Consider the following 19,254-nt stretch of genomic DNA (forward strand, 5'->3'; position numbering starts at 1 on the left):
GATAACTCTATCAGTTAAATCTAGAAAGATCCTTTCTGAGCATCAAGAGAAAAACAATTTGTCGAGCATAGGAAGGAACATGTCTCAGCTTATTACATGGCTCCCCATGATGTAAGCTTAAGCACCTAAAATAATAGAAAGTTGTGTTTTGGGACATAAGCAAGTGCATGAGGTCAGGTGGGGCATTTTCCTCTTAATTATGTTGAATTACTCTGTTAATACCACTCTTTTTTCCACACCCTTATCTCTCTTATCACACTAAACAGCATCTAAATACATTAATTAACAGTGTACAGTATCAAAAGTTTTAGAAGAAAGCACAGATGATTGGGTCAAGCAGTCATTAGAGATGTATCTGTGACTCATCATGTAAATGTATGCACCTAATATTTTTTCCCATTCTAAATTATAAGGGTTTTAGGACTTCATAACTGCAAAATAACAGCAAAAGAGCAAAGCTTTTTAAAGACCCTAGAGAATCTTGAAAATACCTTTCAACTGAAGAAGAGGTCTAGGTTTATGTTCATGAAAAGGGACAACTGCATTATCACCTGCTTCAATTCTGTGTTCAGACCAGAATTCCACAATGTTTGCTGCAACTATAGAACAGAGCATCAGGCTCCTTGTTTTGGAGAAAACAGATAACTATGCGACACCATTCAGTCTGAGCAGGAGTTGTTAAAACTACTGGGTAGACTTGACTTTAATGGCAGGTTAGTCTGTACCACAGCTCAGTGCTTAACAGTAGTCACGTGGGGTCAGATTAAAGACCCAGTTAATCTAGTAATTTATCTATATTTATGGCAAATAAATAGGTAGGGAAATAATACAAGGAATAGGCAAGGAAAAGTGATCCAGTTCTTAGCTTGCCTTCACAGTGTTTGACTATTGGTGATTAACAGACTTTGTGCAACAGGATCAGCATGTATATCCCATTCCTCGATGATCTAGTGCTCCTGACTTTGTCAGATTCCTTCTGATTCTTATATAAAGGAAATAAATTTTCATAAAATGCAGAATTAAATTGTGAAATTTATTGTCCCAGCAAGCTGCAGATAAAAATATAAAAGACACCCAAATAGAAATGTAGTGCATTATCCCAGTGCTGTCACTATGGCCACCAGCAAAATGAGTTATATGGCAGCCTTCCAGGATATACTGGCTAAGTTTTGTTTTGAAGGTAAAATGTAAGAATTTCCAGAAGACATGTGTTAGACAAAATTTGGTTTGAAACACAAGAGAACATTTGCAAGCACAACATGTGGACACTGATCAGTTCCTTCAGGGAGAAAATTTTTTGCTTAGTTTCAAACTGGCTTTCCCTGATGTGATCATGTTTGTTCCCTGCTACTAAAAAGAGACACCAGAAAGAGGAATTGTCTACAAAATATAAATAAAAACAGAAGAAAAAAAGGGTTTATTTTACTGTCTTGAGAGCTATGTGTTTGGGGTTTTTTTATTTAATTGACTGAGTAAATATAAATCTTGCATTAGTTCAGTGGTGGCTGCACAGCAGTAGAGGGCAAAATACAAATACTGCCCAACTGGAAAAGGGCAAAGAGCAAAAAGACATGCTCTTCATGACAAGCTATTTAAATCCACTACAGGATGCCTATATTTGCTATGTACACCAGAACATCAAAAATAATATACTGTTCTTAAAATTTAAAATAATAATTTGTGAAATATTTTGTTTATATTTTAACGCATGAGAAAGGCAAGGAAAAAAACCCATTCTTCCTTACATGTGTTACCTTGTTTGCTCCTACAGAAATTTTTCTCTCTCTCCCAGGGTCATCCCCTCCATTTGCAGATATGGAGGCTGAGATACAGGGCTTGGTTTGTCCAGACTCAGCAGCAAAAAAGGGAGCAGAAAAACCCGGGTTTCCTCACTTTTAATCAGAAGTCTAAAGCTATGCCTGCTGCATGCTGCCTGCCAGGTGCTAATCTGGCTCCTATGGAAATAAAGAGTGCCGGAGAAAGACTTGTATTGTACCTTGTAATTATATATCTTCCCTTCTTCAGGGCTGGACAGGCCTCTTAGGTGAACACAGCATGGAAAGTATAAGGAAAACAGCTGGCTAGACCAGTAGGAGAAATTACTTGAGACAGCTAAAACCAGAAGTCAAACTTAGGTGTTACAGACTGACTCTGATGGTATAGAATCTGACTCACTTGTATGGGTAAAATGAGTTGGCTGGTTTTTATACACATATAGGGTACCTAAAATTGAGCACTATGCATAGCAACTTTTAGATCATAGTTATGAGATGAAAGCCCCAGCAGTACCAGCAGTTTACATCAAAATTCTTCTAAGCAGAGTCCTTGACAGCCTAAACTGTGATTTTTCTTCAAGCAAAGGAAACAGCTTTAGTTGTATTTAAATGGCACATTGGTTTATTGTTCTAGGTATGTGCAGCAATTCACTGAGGTGACCATTAACAGCTCTGATTTAATCCATTTACAAGCACTTATCCTGGATGAATGTATATTTTAGCATACAGTTTCATCCTTTCCATGTCTTGGTAGTGTATTTATAATGCACTATTGAATTTCAGTAGAATTCTTTTAATCATCTCTTTAGGAATATATATTATTGATGACAGCACATGAACTAGAAGAAATACTTTTAGATTAATTAACAGTGACCTGTAATTAAGCACTACAGTACTTGGAGATGGAGTGGTCCCTAGAGAATATTGCTTTAGCTTTAATGAGTGTTTATCATTCTTGTTTGCTTCCCTTGTGGCAGTTATCAAGGTTATTTACAAAGTTTCTTAAATGCATATACCTAGAAGGCATTGCCTTAACAGAAAAGAGCTTAAAATAGTCATGACTTAAGCATCATCTCAAAGTGTGCAGACTCCTGCCCTACAAATTTTTAGTCACAGTTTACCTATGGAGCTCAGTATTTTCCTTAAGCCATACCTGACACTAAACACTGTGGTGTGTTTGGGATTGTTCATGTTCCTTTGTCTTTGAAAGGTACGAGTATGTTTTATTAAATGTTTGTCTCTTCCAGTACATGAAAGACTCAAAAACATGTTTTTAAATGAAAGGTTGGTGAAGGATTTTTGATTCCTGGCTCTTGCGTCACTGACAAGTCTCTGCAGAGTAATTAAGTAAATCTTTATTGCACATTTTCAAAATGCAGTCTGATGCTTTTTTTTTTAATTTATAATAGAATTAAAGGATCACATTCCTATCGAATTTCATGGGAAATTTGGAACCTAAGGTGATCTGAGAAAATAATCTGATTTATGCCAATCCTGCACTTTCAGATGTCACCTGAAACAGCAGATCCCACCTGAGAAAAATTCCCCACATTTCCAGTTGTTGCAGGTTGAGAGCTGAAACAACTAAAATTAGATAACAGGGGAAACTTCACCTTTAGACAGTAACATGCTTACGAAAGCTTACACGGTTTGTAGAGGTACTTATATGATTACAGTATATAGCATATGATTATGATACATAAAATATAAAAAACAAATATTGCTACTGCTAAAGAATAATCCTTAGGTATTATTTGAATTATCTCCAGTGGAAATCCTGATTATCTCCACCATTACTTTGCATTGTGTTGCTGGCAAGGTATTGTTAATTAGTTTTATTTGAACAATAAAACAAGATGCATGAAGCAATAAACATAAAGCATTAATATAAGCACTGATCATAAGAAGATTGTGAAAATAAAAATTGAAAAAAAAAAAGCAGATCTTATTTGGTCCCAGACCTATCTCTGAACTATCTGGTCTTAGCAGTTAAAATTAGGCAATCTTGGGAAGGGAGGAAGGTTACAATTGTTTAAATCCTAAGTAAAAATAGAATACTGACTGAGTTCAAATGAAGGTTGTTCTGAAAGTAACTTGCACTTACAGATTCTTGCTGCCAGTCTAGATACTTCCTATGTTAAAGCACAGTTCACAAAAATCTCTAAGGGGTACAGACCATTACAAGTGCCCACATGGTAACTTTTCTAGATGTAATACAGCAAAAAATGTCCTGGAAAATAAAAAGTAAGTCTAGAATTCTTACACGTGCCAAATATTTAACCAGAATAGTTATTTGGGAGACTGGAACAAAGCTGTTTGAAAAGTGTATTCACTCGCTGCCAGTTCTTGTCCTGATTATAGCTATGCGGTTGAAACAGCATTTCCTACCACCGTTTCTTATTCTTCCTCCCTGAAACATCTTCCCTCCCCCATTTCCAGTGTGGCATCAGATTGTGCCAGCCTTGAATATTGCTGCAATTTACTGCTGAATCATCATTGCCCTGCTGTCATAGATCATCATCATCACTGCCCCAACAGGAACATTGCAACGGCAACCTTTTGGTATGAGAAAGGAGAGCAGCTTCCAAGACACATGCAGTAGAAAAAGCTGAGTATAGTATGTTCTTTCAGAAAAGGCTGTCTTCCTCTTCAAAGAAAGTTCCCTGGGGTCTATGATCACTCTTTTGGAAACAGTACAATTATTTCCTGCCATGATTTCGCCTCTGCTCACACGCAGTACCTCCAGAATGCCCAAAGGATCAATGTTCAAAGGCAATGAGCAGTAGAAGAGACTTCCGTTGTTTATCATGGTGCCACTGAAGTCTTCTGGGGTTGACAGATGCTGCTCCAGAAGGTTAATAAGATGAAGAAAGCTCTTCTAGCTGGACCGTAAGAGGGATTATGTCTGAGGAGCAGATAAACAGATTATTCCAGAAACAGACACTGCTTTTTTTTAAGACTTCGTCACTCTTGTCTTACCCCTCCAGCTCCCCAGGCTAAGTGTGTGTGTTGCAGGGGTTTGCCCAGCTCCAGCATTCTGGCACCTGTTGCACTCTTTGCTTAGTTGCAAGTCAATGCAGTACAAGGCTGGGATACCTGAAAAAAAAAAAAAGAGGGAAGATTTGTGGGAACTTTATTTAGTTGTTTAAGGAAAAGAAAATTATTTTAATTGACTTAAATATTTTGATTTCCTGCATTATTGATCTTGAAAACTGTGAATGATCAGTAGACAGCATGCATTTGAAAACTGGATTAATATTTTTGATCATTTGCCTTGCTCTTCAAGTTCAGGGAAGCAGAGGTAAGTTCATATATTAAATGCTTATATGAATTTACATTGTTTCTGTTGAAAAAAAAGCAAGTTGAAATATCAGGTTATTTTCATATTACAAAATTGTTTGTTTGGAATTTGGTATTTCGACAATTCAGCTAGAGAAAACACAGTTACTGACACTGCTATAAAGTTGGAAAAGAAACACTAGCAAGAGTTCTTATGTGTGTTTCCCAGGCTTTACAATCTCTGTATGAGATGCCATTTAGTTTTCATTTATCTGCACATGTTCTGTTATGAAAAAATATAATTTCAGAAACAATTGTAGGGAAGAGGTATAATAGCTAAAAAATGTCTCAGTGCTGAAATTGTTAAAGATGGTCTGTTATCCTTGAAACAAAGTATATCTTTGTATTTACTAGCCATTGTCAGAAACATCTGAAACTTTTATATATATACAAATTCTGGAGGAATCAAACATACTGGCAAATATAGAAAAAATGCAATACCGTTAAGGATTACTTTAGCTATAATTGTAAAATTATTTGTAAGAAAACAAATATAGACAGCTCCTGTACTTAGCACAACAGCTAACTGCTGCTCCTTTTAAAAACAGTAAAAAGTTCACAGTAATTTTAAGTCTTCTTTAACAACAAAAAAAGTATGATGGTGTGAGTTTTCCCTGTTCAGTTCCATATTCAATACATTTAGAGCCTTGGGGAACATATTTAATTTTGGGAGAGGTTTCTTACTAACTTTTCCATCTATGCTTTGATATTTACATAATTGAATTAAAAGTCAACATTACAGCTGCTTTATGCTTGCCCAAGTCAATGACCTCCTATTTATGTCAATCTCACTCATTAATTAAATGCAAAGAATGTGAAGTGATAAAAGGGAAGTCTCCTCAATGGCATTTAAATATTTGTTAAAGAGATGGTGTGAAACAAAACAGGATCTGCTGTCAATAATACATAGAAATTTTTATTTACACTTTTTTTTTTTTTTGGTCCTGTTTTTCTTTGCACCGATTTTCTTTAAAGAAAAAATAAAGAACGCAGTTCTTTTATCTCCCTGAAATGATGTAAATCTTCCCTAGTGGTCAATTACAGTGCTGAAAAACTCCTTGGGAAAAAGTCATGTGTTAATTAACGCTAGGTTTATATTCTGTTGCTCTTTGAGTTTACTGTTTAATTCCATTTAAATAGTGTCGTTTAACAATTAATGGTATTTTGGAAATGTAACAAAAAGTGAGAGAATGAGTGACAGTTCATATCTGACAAGAAGAAAAGTTATATCAAAGTGCACTACTTTTGCATTTAAGTTGCATATTCTATGATGGAAAGAGCTAGAATGAATTCCAGGTAATTTGTGCATGCTTCATGGCATCATTACAGTCCGCATTTATAATTACGATCTGAGAATGCGACAATGTAAAAAGTGGGGTCACACAGTTTCAACCATTGTACAGTGTGACTCTATGTTACAACTTATTTCCCATAAGAGACTTCAGCAAAATCCTGGGAGGCTATACAGAACTGTGTGTTATTTTCCTAAGAGTTGTAGTAGAAGGTTTGGTGCATAGAATGTTTTCAACTCTAAGGAAACAATGACCAATAATAAGCGTCATGTAACATCTTGCTTACATAGCAGTGTTGTGATTTGCTCATTTTTCATAGCTTTGAGAGTAAAAAGATTTTTTTTTCATACATGCATGTAAATGATATACATAAATGTGAAATAATTACCTTTTATTGTCACATAGTCATAACATATATAAAATTTTAAAATTATGTTTTCCCAAGTATATGCACACACATCTCAAAAGACTTAATGCTTATATTTAACTTCTTTACTAGAGCAAGGATGCTGCCATTTGGAGGCTGTCCAGAAGCACCTCCAATTCCACAGTAAGCAAACAGGAAACTGCAGGAAACAAAGTCTTTAAAGAGAGAGTGTTTACCCTTGGCCATGACTAGTGCCAGAATCCAGGATATTACTTCAGGACTTGAACTCACGTCTTTGCTACTGTCCTGACACAAATCATCTCTAAAATGGGAAAGAAAAGTGAGGGGATAAGAACTTTGCAATAGCAAAAAAATCTATGCACAAAATAAGACACTAGAGCAATTTTTAACTGTTGAATTCTAAACCACTGAAAACCCAGACCAACTAGCAAAGTACAGAGAAACTCTGAACTCCCCAAAACATACACTGTTGCTGGGTAGATCTTAGCAATTTATACTGAAAATTTAAGGGAGCCAGAGACTGTCCAAGGCTGTTTAGTGTTATTTTTTATTCAGCAAGCAAATATCTGCTGTTTACTCAGCCATCCTTGAGGACACAAAGGCTTTGTGTGTGCTCTATGAAATCATTTTAATGCATTCTGACTTGCTCAGCTGTTCCAGTTCAACACTAAGTGCTGAAGATGTTCATTACTATAATTGCACTTGAAAAAAAGGTTAAGCAAATTTTTGCTAAAGGGAAAGGGAAGTCAAAGAATATAAGGCTTCAAAAATTAAAGAAAAAAAAAAGAAGACATCTGCTTTTTGAACTAAGATAATTTTCTACTTTCATCCATAAAATAAGAACTACTAAGTTAAAGTTATGTTTCCTGGTTGTGAAAATTAAACTGTGAAAAGTAAACTTTTATTCCTTTTCTAAAAATGTAGCACTGCATTATATGTGGGATTTAATCTTATCTATTTTCTGGCTAAAAGCCAAACCTGAATAAAAATACTAGAATATTGTTGCTGAACCTTAAAGATTAATTCCAGCTATAATCACATCCATACCATAATGATTAGTGAACTGTGTGTGAATGAGCAGTTAGATATGTGGGATTTTTTCTCTGAAAACAGCTGTGGTCAAAATGATCACTATTAATAGTAACAGGGTTTTCCCCTTTACAGGGAATTAATTTACAAGCTGCAATAAAGTAACTTTGCCTAGAGTCTTAACCTGCTAGAAATGCAGACTACTGTTTATTGCATTCTTAATTTCTCAACTAATTGTCCTAGTGGCTTCAGCAGTGCACTAAATGATATGGCAAAGAATCATCAGATGCAGCACACACACTGTCATATTCCCAGAAGGAAAACTGTATGCATTTTGGTGCTTTTAAATATTTTAAATAATTTTTTTCCTCTATGCTTTTCTACCTCTGTCCTATTCTGAATCCCTCTGTGATTAAAATGAGTCTTCTGTTCACAATAAGATCACAAAATCCTTCCACCTTTATCAGAAATTAAGTGCACTATCCTGCACATTCCATGTGCTTTGCACTTTGGAATTCCAGCTGCATTGCAAACAATTGCTTCCCCTCAGAAATGAGTGATATTGAACAACACTTCCTAAAAAGAAATATCTATTGACCTGTCTGCTTGTCTATACGTATATACTGGCATACAGTCACTATCAGCTGCTATTTACTGGACAGACACTTCAGAATAGTAGCACATCTTGAAACATAAGATTAACAATCACTTGGGAGTACGCTGACACCTGATAGAGTGTAGGTATGTTTATATACCCTTACATAATTGCAGCACACCTTATCATTTTCTGCAAGCATGCCAGCAGTATAAACCTTATAATATATCTGACAGAGTAACACTGTCATCCTCATTTCACGAAAGCAAGAAGACCTCAGGTGTAACACAGAAACTGAAGCCCTGACCTGTAGGAAGCATTGCAGTCATAGAAGACAACAGCAGTTGGTTCCTATGCTAAGACAGTTGGTTTTAGAAGCAGCAGGCTGATTCTCAAAGCAACTGCCTAGTCACATAGATGTCTGCAAAGCGGAAAGACACAGACTCATCTCTACAAAGCTAATTGTACTTAGACCACCATGTTTATCTTTGCAGTGATGAGGTTCTATTGGCTTATGAATTTCTACTTCTGCGCAGACCCAAAATTACCTTCTTATGGGTTCCTCTGAATCTTTCAGTACTCTCTCAGACTTCACCTAATTGAATATTAAGTCTTGGTGACCCTGCTACCTGAAATACCAGCTTTAGTGGGTATGCTCCAGGTACATATTTCATACATATGATTCAACAGAGACCATAGAAGCCCCAGCAGTTTCAGGTAAGAAGCAATAAGGCACTCAGCTTTCATTTTGTGATTTTATGGTTACAGCACAAAATGAAGACAGTTCTAATCAAGTTCTTTTTCCTTTTCTCTTCCTCAAAACTTGATCAATCTCATCTAGCCCAGAAACTGGCCATGCTTGGAGCAAGAAATTGGACAAGGTGACCTCCAGGTGTCCTCCCAACCTAACTTGGTCTATGCAACTTGACACATAACTAAGTAAGGTTAAGTCCAAGGCATTCTCTGTCAAAATGAGATGAAGAAAATTAGCCAGAGAGTGCAGACTGTATTGCAGGATGAGTGCTCCAAACTCTGAGTAAATTTGAACAGTTCCAACCACACAAGTTAATGCAAAGAGATGGCACTATGGGTTCTCACTCCTAAAGATTTCTCATATGCCAATCATCCTAATTGTCATCATATTTGAATGCAGTTACCTCAATAAGCCTATTCTATACTGCAGCATTTTGACTCACACCATCAAAATTGTTGAAATGTTCATATATACAGCAAAATATCACTGGAACTTGAACTTGTGTTGTCTCACTGACTTTCTCAAAGTATCAAGATTCCAGATCTTGATTAAGACAGATTAGAAAATGACCAGCAGAGGTGCACAAGTGCTTCATCATGGCGGATTGGACACATCCCTCCAAAAACTATGCTAAAAGAATAAAGCATTTTTTTGTATCCTTTGATGTAAACCATATCAGATAATAGAACGGCATTTCAGGTCAAATGTTTCTAAGATGGCCAAGGAAATATGAATAGATACATTTCATATGTCGACATTAAAACCAGTCATTCTTCAATGATGTTTCTAGCCTGGGTCATGGACCTTCAGAGACTGTTACAGGATTTAGATGTTGGCATGAAACCATAGATGGCCCTTGGTATTCTTTATGAATTCCAGCAGCAGAAGTTAGTAGAGCTGATGAATAACAAGGAAGATTCTTGACCAGAATTTGCACTTATCTGTCTGAAAGAGATACTAAGTTAAGAGCAACTAAATTCTTCATCTTCCAATAATTCTTTATCTTCCATAAATGTTTAAAGGAGTATTATCACGCATTCCCACCAAGAAGCAGGATTTATGAAAACCAGCCACTTACTCAAAATCTCAAGGAAAAACCCTTGGTACAGGTCTAATTCAAAACAGGAACACAGTCTTTAAAAGGCTGACAATTACAGAACTCACCTTTTAACCAGGAGCCAGGAGCTCTGCTCTTGTATCATAGAGAGCTTGACCATGGCTTGTGAACAAGTGCAGGTGATGTTTTGTCATGCTAAATCCAAGCAAGAGAAACAAGGATCAGATGTATTTTGTCTTCAGTACAAGTTCCCACTGTACAGGCAGTGCCTAGCACCTCCCTGACATTTAAGACAATGCCATGTCTTGCACAACACAATATATTAGTAGGTACATGAAAGGTTCTGTAGTGTGTAGACACCATCTTTGTGGTATTCATGCAGGAAGTCTTCTAGTGAACACTGGTCAGCTGAACATGGTCTTCCCAGCTGTGTCCTGGAGCTGGCCCCCATAGCTTTTTCTTTGGCACAGTCAGATACCCAGGCTTCATTCCATGGATAATGTTGCTATTTAGTGACATTTAAGAATGTCATTCACACAAGCCAACATACCAAACGGGACTACAAACCTTATAATTGTCAATATTCATTTGAGGAATTAAAATTAATTACTTTTAATATAAATGCCTTAGGCTTCTTCCTCTCTTTTAGGAGCATGGGCATTCTTCCCTGGCCGCTGTTCATCTTCTTCTGAAGCTAGGTATCAATGTCAGCTCCTTATCTGTCAGCAAAACATTCCCACAGTAGTGGATACTTTTTTTCCCCAGCAGTTCACTGGCTATGTACACTAAACATGGAGAAGTGAGATCCGAACATAGTTCTCTGCTGTGCCTCAGCTACCACACTTAGTTCACAAGTAAGACCTATTACCCACCAGAATGCAATAACTGCTGGGGCAGAGTCCCCTCAATAATTACTCTCAAAGTTCTTCCAATGTGTATATAAAGTAGTTAAAGGGTATATTGGACCCCAATATAAGTACAGGCAAGACATGTAACCTTGTGTTTAAGAGCACTGATCTCTCAGAGACAAGACATGAGCGGATTAATTATTAGTATTAACTTTTCTAATATGGGATTCCATACTTTCCAGTTCTTTAAGTTGTGAGACTTCATGGTTGTGAAAACAAACTTGGAAATGCAAACACAGGCAGATCTATAGTGTCTGGCAAAGCAGCCCTTGACATCAGCAAGAGTATAAGGGCTGGGCCTTTAGTTCTGCATCTGCATGGGAGGATAAAACTTGTTGCATGTTTCTCTAGGAGAAGATGGGTGCTGCTCCTAGTACTCATGGAGGATTTAGGCTGCATTTGGTGATAAAGTCATGCCATATTTTAATCTGTCCCTGTTCATCTAAGCCCCTTCAACAGTTTTGTGCTGATGTCACTTTGAATTTTGCCGCTGAAACCTCTAATTATCATATTTTAAATTCTTCTCTTTGTATACAATGACATCTTAACTTCCTAAGGTCAAATGAAACCAAATGTGTACTTCCAAGTTAATGCTGTAGGTAAATGTTGCTACACTGAGATTGCGGAAAAAAAAACCCAAAACCCGGAATAAAATTGGAGGCTGCTCAAAACTGATACTATCAACAGCTACTAATGAATAAAGCTGTGTAGAAAAGCATCTTCTACAGTTATACAAAAAAATAGTATGAATACAATTTTCTTGCTCCTGTGTTTATAAAAGGAAAATAAACCCAACAACGAAACACTGGCCAATTATTTGAATGGCTTTAAACTCTTTTTTTCTAGAATGCAGGTAAATATTGATGTAATTTCCCTTTTCACAATGCAGATTATTGAAACCACATAGGAACTGTCTCTTTTTAAATCTGTTTCTCCTGACTTGGTTTTATTTTTTTTTTAGTGAGGATATAAATGTAATAATTTAATGATTAATTTAATGAGGGTATAAATTTAATAAAACCACAGGGGTGAGGCCTGGCCTAATTCTAATGATTTTAGATTTTTAATTTGAGAGATCAATACCATTTACCTGTCTGAAAACAAAACCCGAGAAACGATACCATGTGCTTGAGAGACCTGTATGAACATCGAAGCACTTCGATTAGGCCCTGTATGAATAAGAATGCTTGGGAAATTTTGGGAATATTTGGGAAATTACTTTGCCATATTTTGAAAGTCTTTTGCTGTATTTGTCTAAGTTCAGGCCCAGAAGTCAGGAACTCCAAATTTTAATAATGGCTGACAGTGACCCTGTAGATCACCTTGGTAAAACAATAGCAACTTTTTTCCTCAAGTATGCCACGTAGAAAATGGGGTGAATGATGAAAATTCTTTCATGTGAGAATAAAGTACAGTTACAGCTTTGTTTAGGACACCTTACAGACTAAGATAAATTGCAGTAAATTGTTATAGGACTCTTACAGTTATCTGCCCTTCTGCCCTAGAACTGTCAAAGCAAACTAAAAATCTCAGACATACTTTTGAAAGGTAAAGCTGAGACAGTCATCTTTGTGAAACAACAGAATTAAAAAGTCAAATTGGACAGGGTAAACACTAAATATATTAATGGCATACTGTTCTCTTGATAAAAGAGAACAAGAACAAAATTACGAAAATCACTTAAGTAAAACAGCCCAGTACTATTGGATTTTTTTTTTTTTTTTACATGATCTGTAAAATTTGCACCACTCCAGTTTACTCAGTTACTGTGTTGCGTGGTAAAAAGGGATCAGCTAAAATTAATAGGTTCAATTTCATAATAGCACAAGTCTTTTGTGATATTTTTTTTCCCAACCCACGACACTGAAAACAAAGCATCTGAAAAGTTGCAGATGGATGCATACTACAGGAAATGATGTGGCTGAGCCCTCTGGCAGTCTTAAGTAAAGAATTCTCAGTTCAGAATTTACACAGGTGCAAGGGAAAGCACAGGACTGAAGAATTATGAACAAATATTGTTTATACCAGAAGACAGGTTTTGTATTCACATTCAGCAAATATTACGAAGTTTTGGACATTCATGTAGAGAGAGGGGCTGATTTCTCTAGTTCAAATTTTGCTTAAGTTAGTAAAAAAGGTGATTTCAAGAATCAGTGTTACCAAAAGTTTACTCTAGCAAGTGAAATTTATTAACCACAAGATATAAATTAAATTAAACCTATTACAATAAGTATACGTAACCAACAGATCCCTCACACACACACACACACACAAATTAAAAAAAAATATGGAAATTGAAACGAAAGAATGAAAAGAGAAAGAAATTATGCCTCCCCTGAACGGGCTAGCAGAACAGTGACAGCTGGAAGCAGAGAATGCATGGTTACCTTCTCAGATTAAAAAGCCCAACAGTAAACCTGTCATATCAGAGTTTGAAATCATTGCTACAATCATTTGAGAAGAATCTCCTTTGTCAGTGTTATGAATAATGCAATTCTTAATTCAAGTTAAAAACTTAGGGGTAAATCCTGGGGAAGAAGCAAATCCTTCAAGAAAGGCCTCTACTCCACGCGAATGCTGGCAAAGTGCTTAGTGACAAAATCCTCTGCCCCAGTTGGTCAGACTGCCTGGGCAGCTGATCCTTTACAGTTAATATATCTTGTAAAAGGTAACAGACTCACAACTGCCTACTTTCCATAGAAATTTTTGGCATTTTCTCCTAGAGGATTTCAGAAATCTGCGTTGAGTTTTCAATGGCATTTGGATCTTTCTCTCGCACCCCACGTATCATTCAAATAATTAATGTCTAACTGATCCGATGTTTGGCCACTTGTGGTTTCTGATGAACCCAGAGCCCTGTTTTCACAGGGGAAATTCCTTTTATGCAATCTGTATTTATGGTTCATGATCTGACATTACTGTGGAAAAATTACTTCCAGTTCATTTAACAGCAAACACTATATGACTGCATTATTTGAAATTACCTTGCAACAACTAAACAGTTGGTGCAGAGGTTGCTGCCTCCAACATGCTTTACAAAGCATTAACAACCACCTGTTGCTTTCATTGTATAACCCCATCTTCATATAATATTTATCATAATCAAGCAGTCAACTTTTTTCCATACTAGAGTACCAACTATCTCATAATAAATATATGATTTCTACACAGTAAGGATTAAGTGTTCATTTTGAAGTTAAATAAGAACTGAAACATATATATATACATACACATATGAACACCAACATATATGGTAGAGCTTTTCTCATTCTTTACTCCAAGAGCTATCCTTTTTCTAACAGCGTGCCTTTCATGCCTTTCAATTATTTTTCTCGTCATCTGCCCACTTTTCTTTAAACATTTAACACAGTTCCAGATTACCAAGATAATGTGTTTTCACATTCTTTATTTTCTCTTGATTTGCCTAAGAACATGATTAGTGTGTTATATGCAGCATTACATTCCTTCTTTTCCAGCAAACTAATAATTTATTTTTATAGTATTACAGCCACAGTAAGCCCTGTTATTTCCCTTTATTCTTCTTTAACAAGTTTTTAAACCATTCTTCAAAGCAATTTTTTCAATTCATCATTCAGATACACATATTCTATGTCTTTCTTTCATTTTCTCCCTTAAAGTTTTCCAATTATCTGCAAATTTTACACTTTCCTTTCAAAACAGATCTTTCAAAATATCTTTTATTCTGTTTATGTTATTTCTTTATTTTTATTCTGTAATAACTGCATCGAATGTATGAAAATGCAACCCAACAAAAGAATTTCCAAATTAACTTTAACGTTTTTATTAAAATGTATGCAAAATTTTGGAAGACGATCTCAGATACTAATTGCTTGTTACATGATCCTGCAAAATGCCATATTCCAGCTCATTTAAATGTGTACCTGAGATGCTACTTTTATCATCAAAATTTTTACATTAAATTTTGCTATGTCACGTAATACCACATCACAAGCACTTTGGAAGTGAACAAACTAAGTCCTGAATTTTTATGCGCCTTTTAAGATGGGGGTTCCTATGCTTGAGGCCATTTTGACACCCTAGAAACATTTTTTGTAACTGAATAGCTCCATCAGTAAAACTTAAGCCTAGATCTCCAATTCCCCCTCACTGTTTTCACTTTTTTCTACTGTAGTTGTTCCACTTTACCAAAAATAGAGATTTATTGAGATACACCACCAATCATTGGGTGGCAAAGAAATATAATTGCAGTCTGCTCTGATTAATATTCTAGTCTATGTGGGGGAAGGAGAGAGAAGCACACTGTGGAGCAAAAAAGGGAGACTGGAAACAGCATTTTCTTTCAATAAAACTTCTGTTCAGCTCTTGGAAATAAAAGTGTTTCAGGGTCCAGTTCTTGGGATGGGTTCAAGTCCATGAACCTGATGTGAAGGGAGATGTGCTTTGAAGCCCAAAGGAAAGATAAGAATATCTTAAAAGGGTGCAGATTTAAGGTACAACTATTTCTCATTTTACTTACCTGCTAGCATAGACACCTTTTTATACTGTAAGCTGACACAGATATGTTTCACTGTCCCCAAGCTCCAGACTGTTATCACTGTACTGTAAATTTCTCTACAAGGTGACATGCTCACAGATGAGATGCTGTAGCATTAAGTTCAAGCACTTAACTATACTTTGTGGATCTAACCCAAAGTCACTTCAGAAAACAAAACTTAGGGCTTTTGAAAAATTTTACCCTGTGTGTCCTGGAATCATGTATTGAGATATAAGGAAATCAGATACCAGGTCTCTTGAGTTCCAGTTCCCCCGTGTGATCACAGGGCATTTCTCTTCAGCGTAGTAATTCAGTCAAGTCACTGACACCAATGAAACGTAACAAAAAGAACACTCAGGTCCTTGCCAGTTTCCAGACATGGTCTTGCATTGGATACCTACTGCCTATGCAATGTATGTTTATGTACATGCTCGCTTTTCTTCTTTTCCAGAAATCCCTAATAAACTAAACCGTGGTGAAGCCAAACATCTTGCAGAGGCCTCAGGGTCAGAAAAAACAGAAAGAACAACAAAGAGGTCCAGAATATCAACCATAAGGCGGATATTTGACATGGCAAAGCACCGAACAAAGAGGTCATCCTTTTTCTCAACTGGTGTGAAAGTTTGCCCACAAGAATCAGTGAAGCAGATTTTGGCAAGTCACCAAGCTTATTATAGATTAAGAGGTAAGATCATGATTGCAGTATATACTTCTTTCTTGAAAATATTTCTTTTTAATTGAAGAAACAATTATCCAGAATCTTGTTCTCTTGCTCCGGGCAATGTACATGCTATTTGCTTTATGCTTTATTTTTACACAGACAATCAAATGTTTCCTGTACATCAGCATCATTCAAGGCAGACAGTTACCAGAACAGAACAAACAATGCACTCAAAAGACTGATGAACTTAGTGTAACTGCATAGTGTTCTAGCATGGCAGAACATGAAGACCAAATTATGCTTGCATTACTGTGTAAGGATGTACCAGCTTTCTCAAAAGTGCAGTATCATCATTGCTACTCAGAATTAACCCCACCAGCTCAAGACAAGTGATGAAACTATTCATCAGTCACTGCATAAAAAAGTTGGTGGATATGTAGTTAATATTAAGTCTGTGGCAGTGTTGGCATGATGCAAACACTGAGATAATTGCCAGGAGTTCAAAGACCTCAGTCTAAATTTTAAAATGCCTAGAATGTTTTTCTGCGCTTTCCCAATTAATTCACTCCCTCTCCAGCCCTTCTTTACCTCTCTTGATTGTAGAAAGCCTATAGAACTACCAGTCCAATTCAGCCTCTAGAGAGCACAGTGAAAATAGGTCCATGTTTTTCATGATTCCTCTCTTCCTCCCTCTACCTCTCCCAGTCTTTCATTCTGTGGTTGTTCAAATTTGCATTAGAAAAATGCATATTTCTGTGCTTTAGCTAGATGGTCCAATGCTAATTCTAAAATCCAGTCAGCACTTCTAGGATGCAAGCATCTAAGGTAACATCTCTCTAAATCAACTAGCATATTCCTTAAATCAGCTTTGCTTACCTATTTGATCTCTATGTTGGACTTCAACCAATGCAAGTTGCATGTATCTAACTTGCCTGCTCCTCAGTTCTCTTTCAGCGAACCAGCTAGTTCCCGCTGATATAAAACCCAGATGCAGAGCTGCAAAAATTTTTATCCATGGTCCACTTGCTATAGGCAGAATAGACAAACTACACCAATGTCTTTATCAGTTCCTATAGATACAAACACATTTGGTGTCCATTGTCGGAATGAATTCCAACTCAATTAGACAGAATTCTGAAATGTTTTAAAGAGACTGATCCAAGAAGCCTTTCTTAAATAGTAATCAATCTTCAAAGTTTCTAAAACTCACTGGTCATATCCCCGAAAGTAAGTTATCCTGGGAAAGGCTGGTATCATTGACCTTAACTCAAAGAACTGCAACTAGGACATTTTCATTTAAAAACTGATGATGACAATACTACCACCTTTCTGGAGAGCAACCCATCAGATGGAATATTGGGATCTCTGAGTCTTGTAGTGCAAGCAGGTTTAAACTTATGCCTCTTCTTTCTCAGCAGTGTCTTACACTCACAAAATTCTCTGCGTAGGCATCATCCAGTTCTGAAGCTGAAGCTGGAGTACTTCCCCAAAAGTATAAAAGAGAACAGATGACTGCAGCTGAATAATTTTTCCGCTCATTCAGCAAAAAGGTGTTTCTGCTCCCCTGAATATCTACACATTTTCAATTACAATGTCTTTTGTTAAAAACTCAAAAACAAAAAAAATCATTCCTTCAAGAAAAGATCCAAACCCAAGCCTTCTGTCCTCCCAGCTGAGCATGTCAATTTACCTGGTGAAAGTGGTAAATGAAAAAAGGTAAAAGTGACAATGTGTTGGTGCAAGCATTATCCTCGAAGCTGTAGTGACAGTACAAGCCTTCATGAAAAGATAATCTGGTAGACACAATGGGGTCTCATAGCATATGCCTATCCATGGAACAATAATTTTGTACCTTTATGTCCATTCTTTTCTGTATCTAAAGTCTAGGAGACCACTTCCACCCCTCCATTTAGAATTGTAATGGCACTATGGATCATACCTGCCCTCATTTCATTGCTTCCTAAGAAAAAGTACAAGTTTTTTTCCTAACTTTTTTTACATATACCTATTCCATGCTTTCAGGAATGAGCACACAACACAAAGCGGCACAGACAGTTGCTACTTGATACCCTGAGCCTAATGTGACCCTATACCAATAAGACACCGTAGCTTAAGTCACCATGAAGACAGTCCCTCATGCATGGAATCATCTGTGACACCTCCTCAGCTCTGCAGGTGTCATGTTTACTAAACTCTGGTAACTGGATTACTTTTCATCAAATAGTATATATTTATTCACCAGTTCATGCTCAGAAGAACAGATAACAGAGTTGTAAGAAAAAGATGATAGAACGCAGCTTAGGTGCTTGCTGATAATGAGCAAGTCTCTTCAAAAGACAGCATATTCCTTTTTAATAGTCTGACCACATCTGCTCCACATGCAGCTGCTCTACTGGGAGGGCAGGTTGTTTCTGAGGTATTATTGAGGTGCCCTGACACAGCTAGGTGAGTTCACCCCTACAGCAAGCTTAGAAAATACCTAGAAAAACTGATTATACTAATTTCAGACACACCAATATGAAATACAGATAGGAACTGGGCGCTCCCCAACCTGGTGCACCCAACAGACTACTACCCGCTGCTGGTCTTCCAGACAGGTGGGGAGGAAGCTGCTTCCCGCAGTCTGAGGGGGATGAAGAAAGACTACAGGGCCTTGGGGCAGATGGTGAAAGAGTCTGGGGCTCAAGTGATCTTCTCCTCTCTCCTTCCATCTTCCACTGATGTGGGAAGGAATGGGAAGATTCAGTTCATGAACAATTGGCTTCGAGACTGGTGCTACAGGCAGGGCTTTGGATTCTTTGATAACGGCTGGTTTTATAGGGCACCAGTCTGGACAATGACAAGTGAGAAAGGTTTGTCTCACAGAGGGAAAAGGATGCTGGGGCACGAATTAGCAGGGCTCATTTGGAGAGCTTTAAACTAGATTCGAAGGGGGATGGG

At 36.9% G+C, this 19,254-nt stretch overlaps 1 protein-coding gene across 1 annotated transcript in view; it reads left to right on the top strand.

Moving 5' to 3' along the window:
* The first annotated feature begins 4,476 nt into the window (after window positions 1–4,476).
* Window positions 4,477–19,254, top strand: part of IMPG1 (interphotoreceptor matrix proteoglycan 1) — a 63,506-nt gene continuing 48,728 nt past the window's right edge. The window contains exons 1-2 of the mRNA XM_057418824.1: window positions 4,477–5,076; window positions 16,105–16,338. Coding sequence (XP_057274807.1) covers window positions 5,010–5,076; window positions 16,105–16,338 — 301 coding nt within the window. The 5' untranslated portion in view covers window positions 4,477–5,009. The remainder of the gene's footprint in view (window positions 5,077–16,104; window positions 16,339–19,254) is intronic.

Source organism: Pezoporus wallicus, unplaced genomic scaffold (assembly GCF_028554395.1).
Source record: "Pezoporus wallicus isolate ANWC-B61680 ecotype Strahan unplaced genomic scaffold, APGP_CSIRO_Pwel_v1 contig_4901, whole genome shotgun sequence".
NCBI lineage: Eukaryota > Metazoa > Chordata > Aves > Psittaciformes > Psittacidae > Pezoporus > Pezoporus wallicus.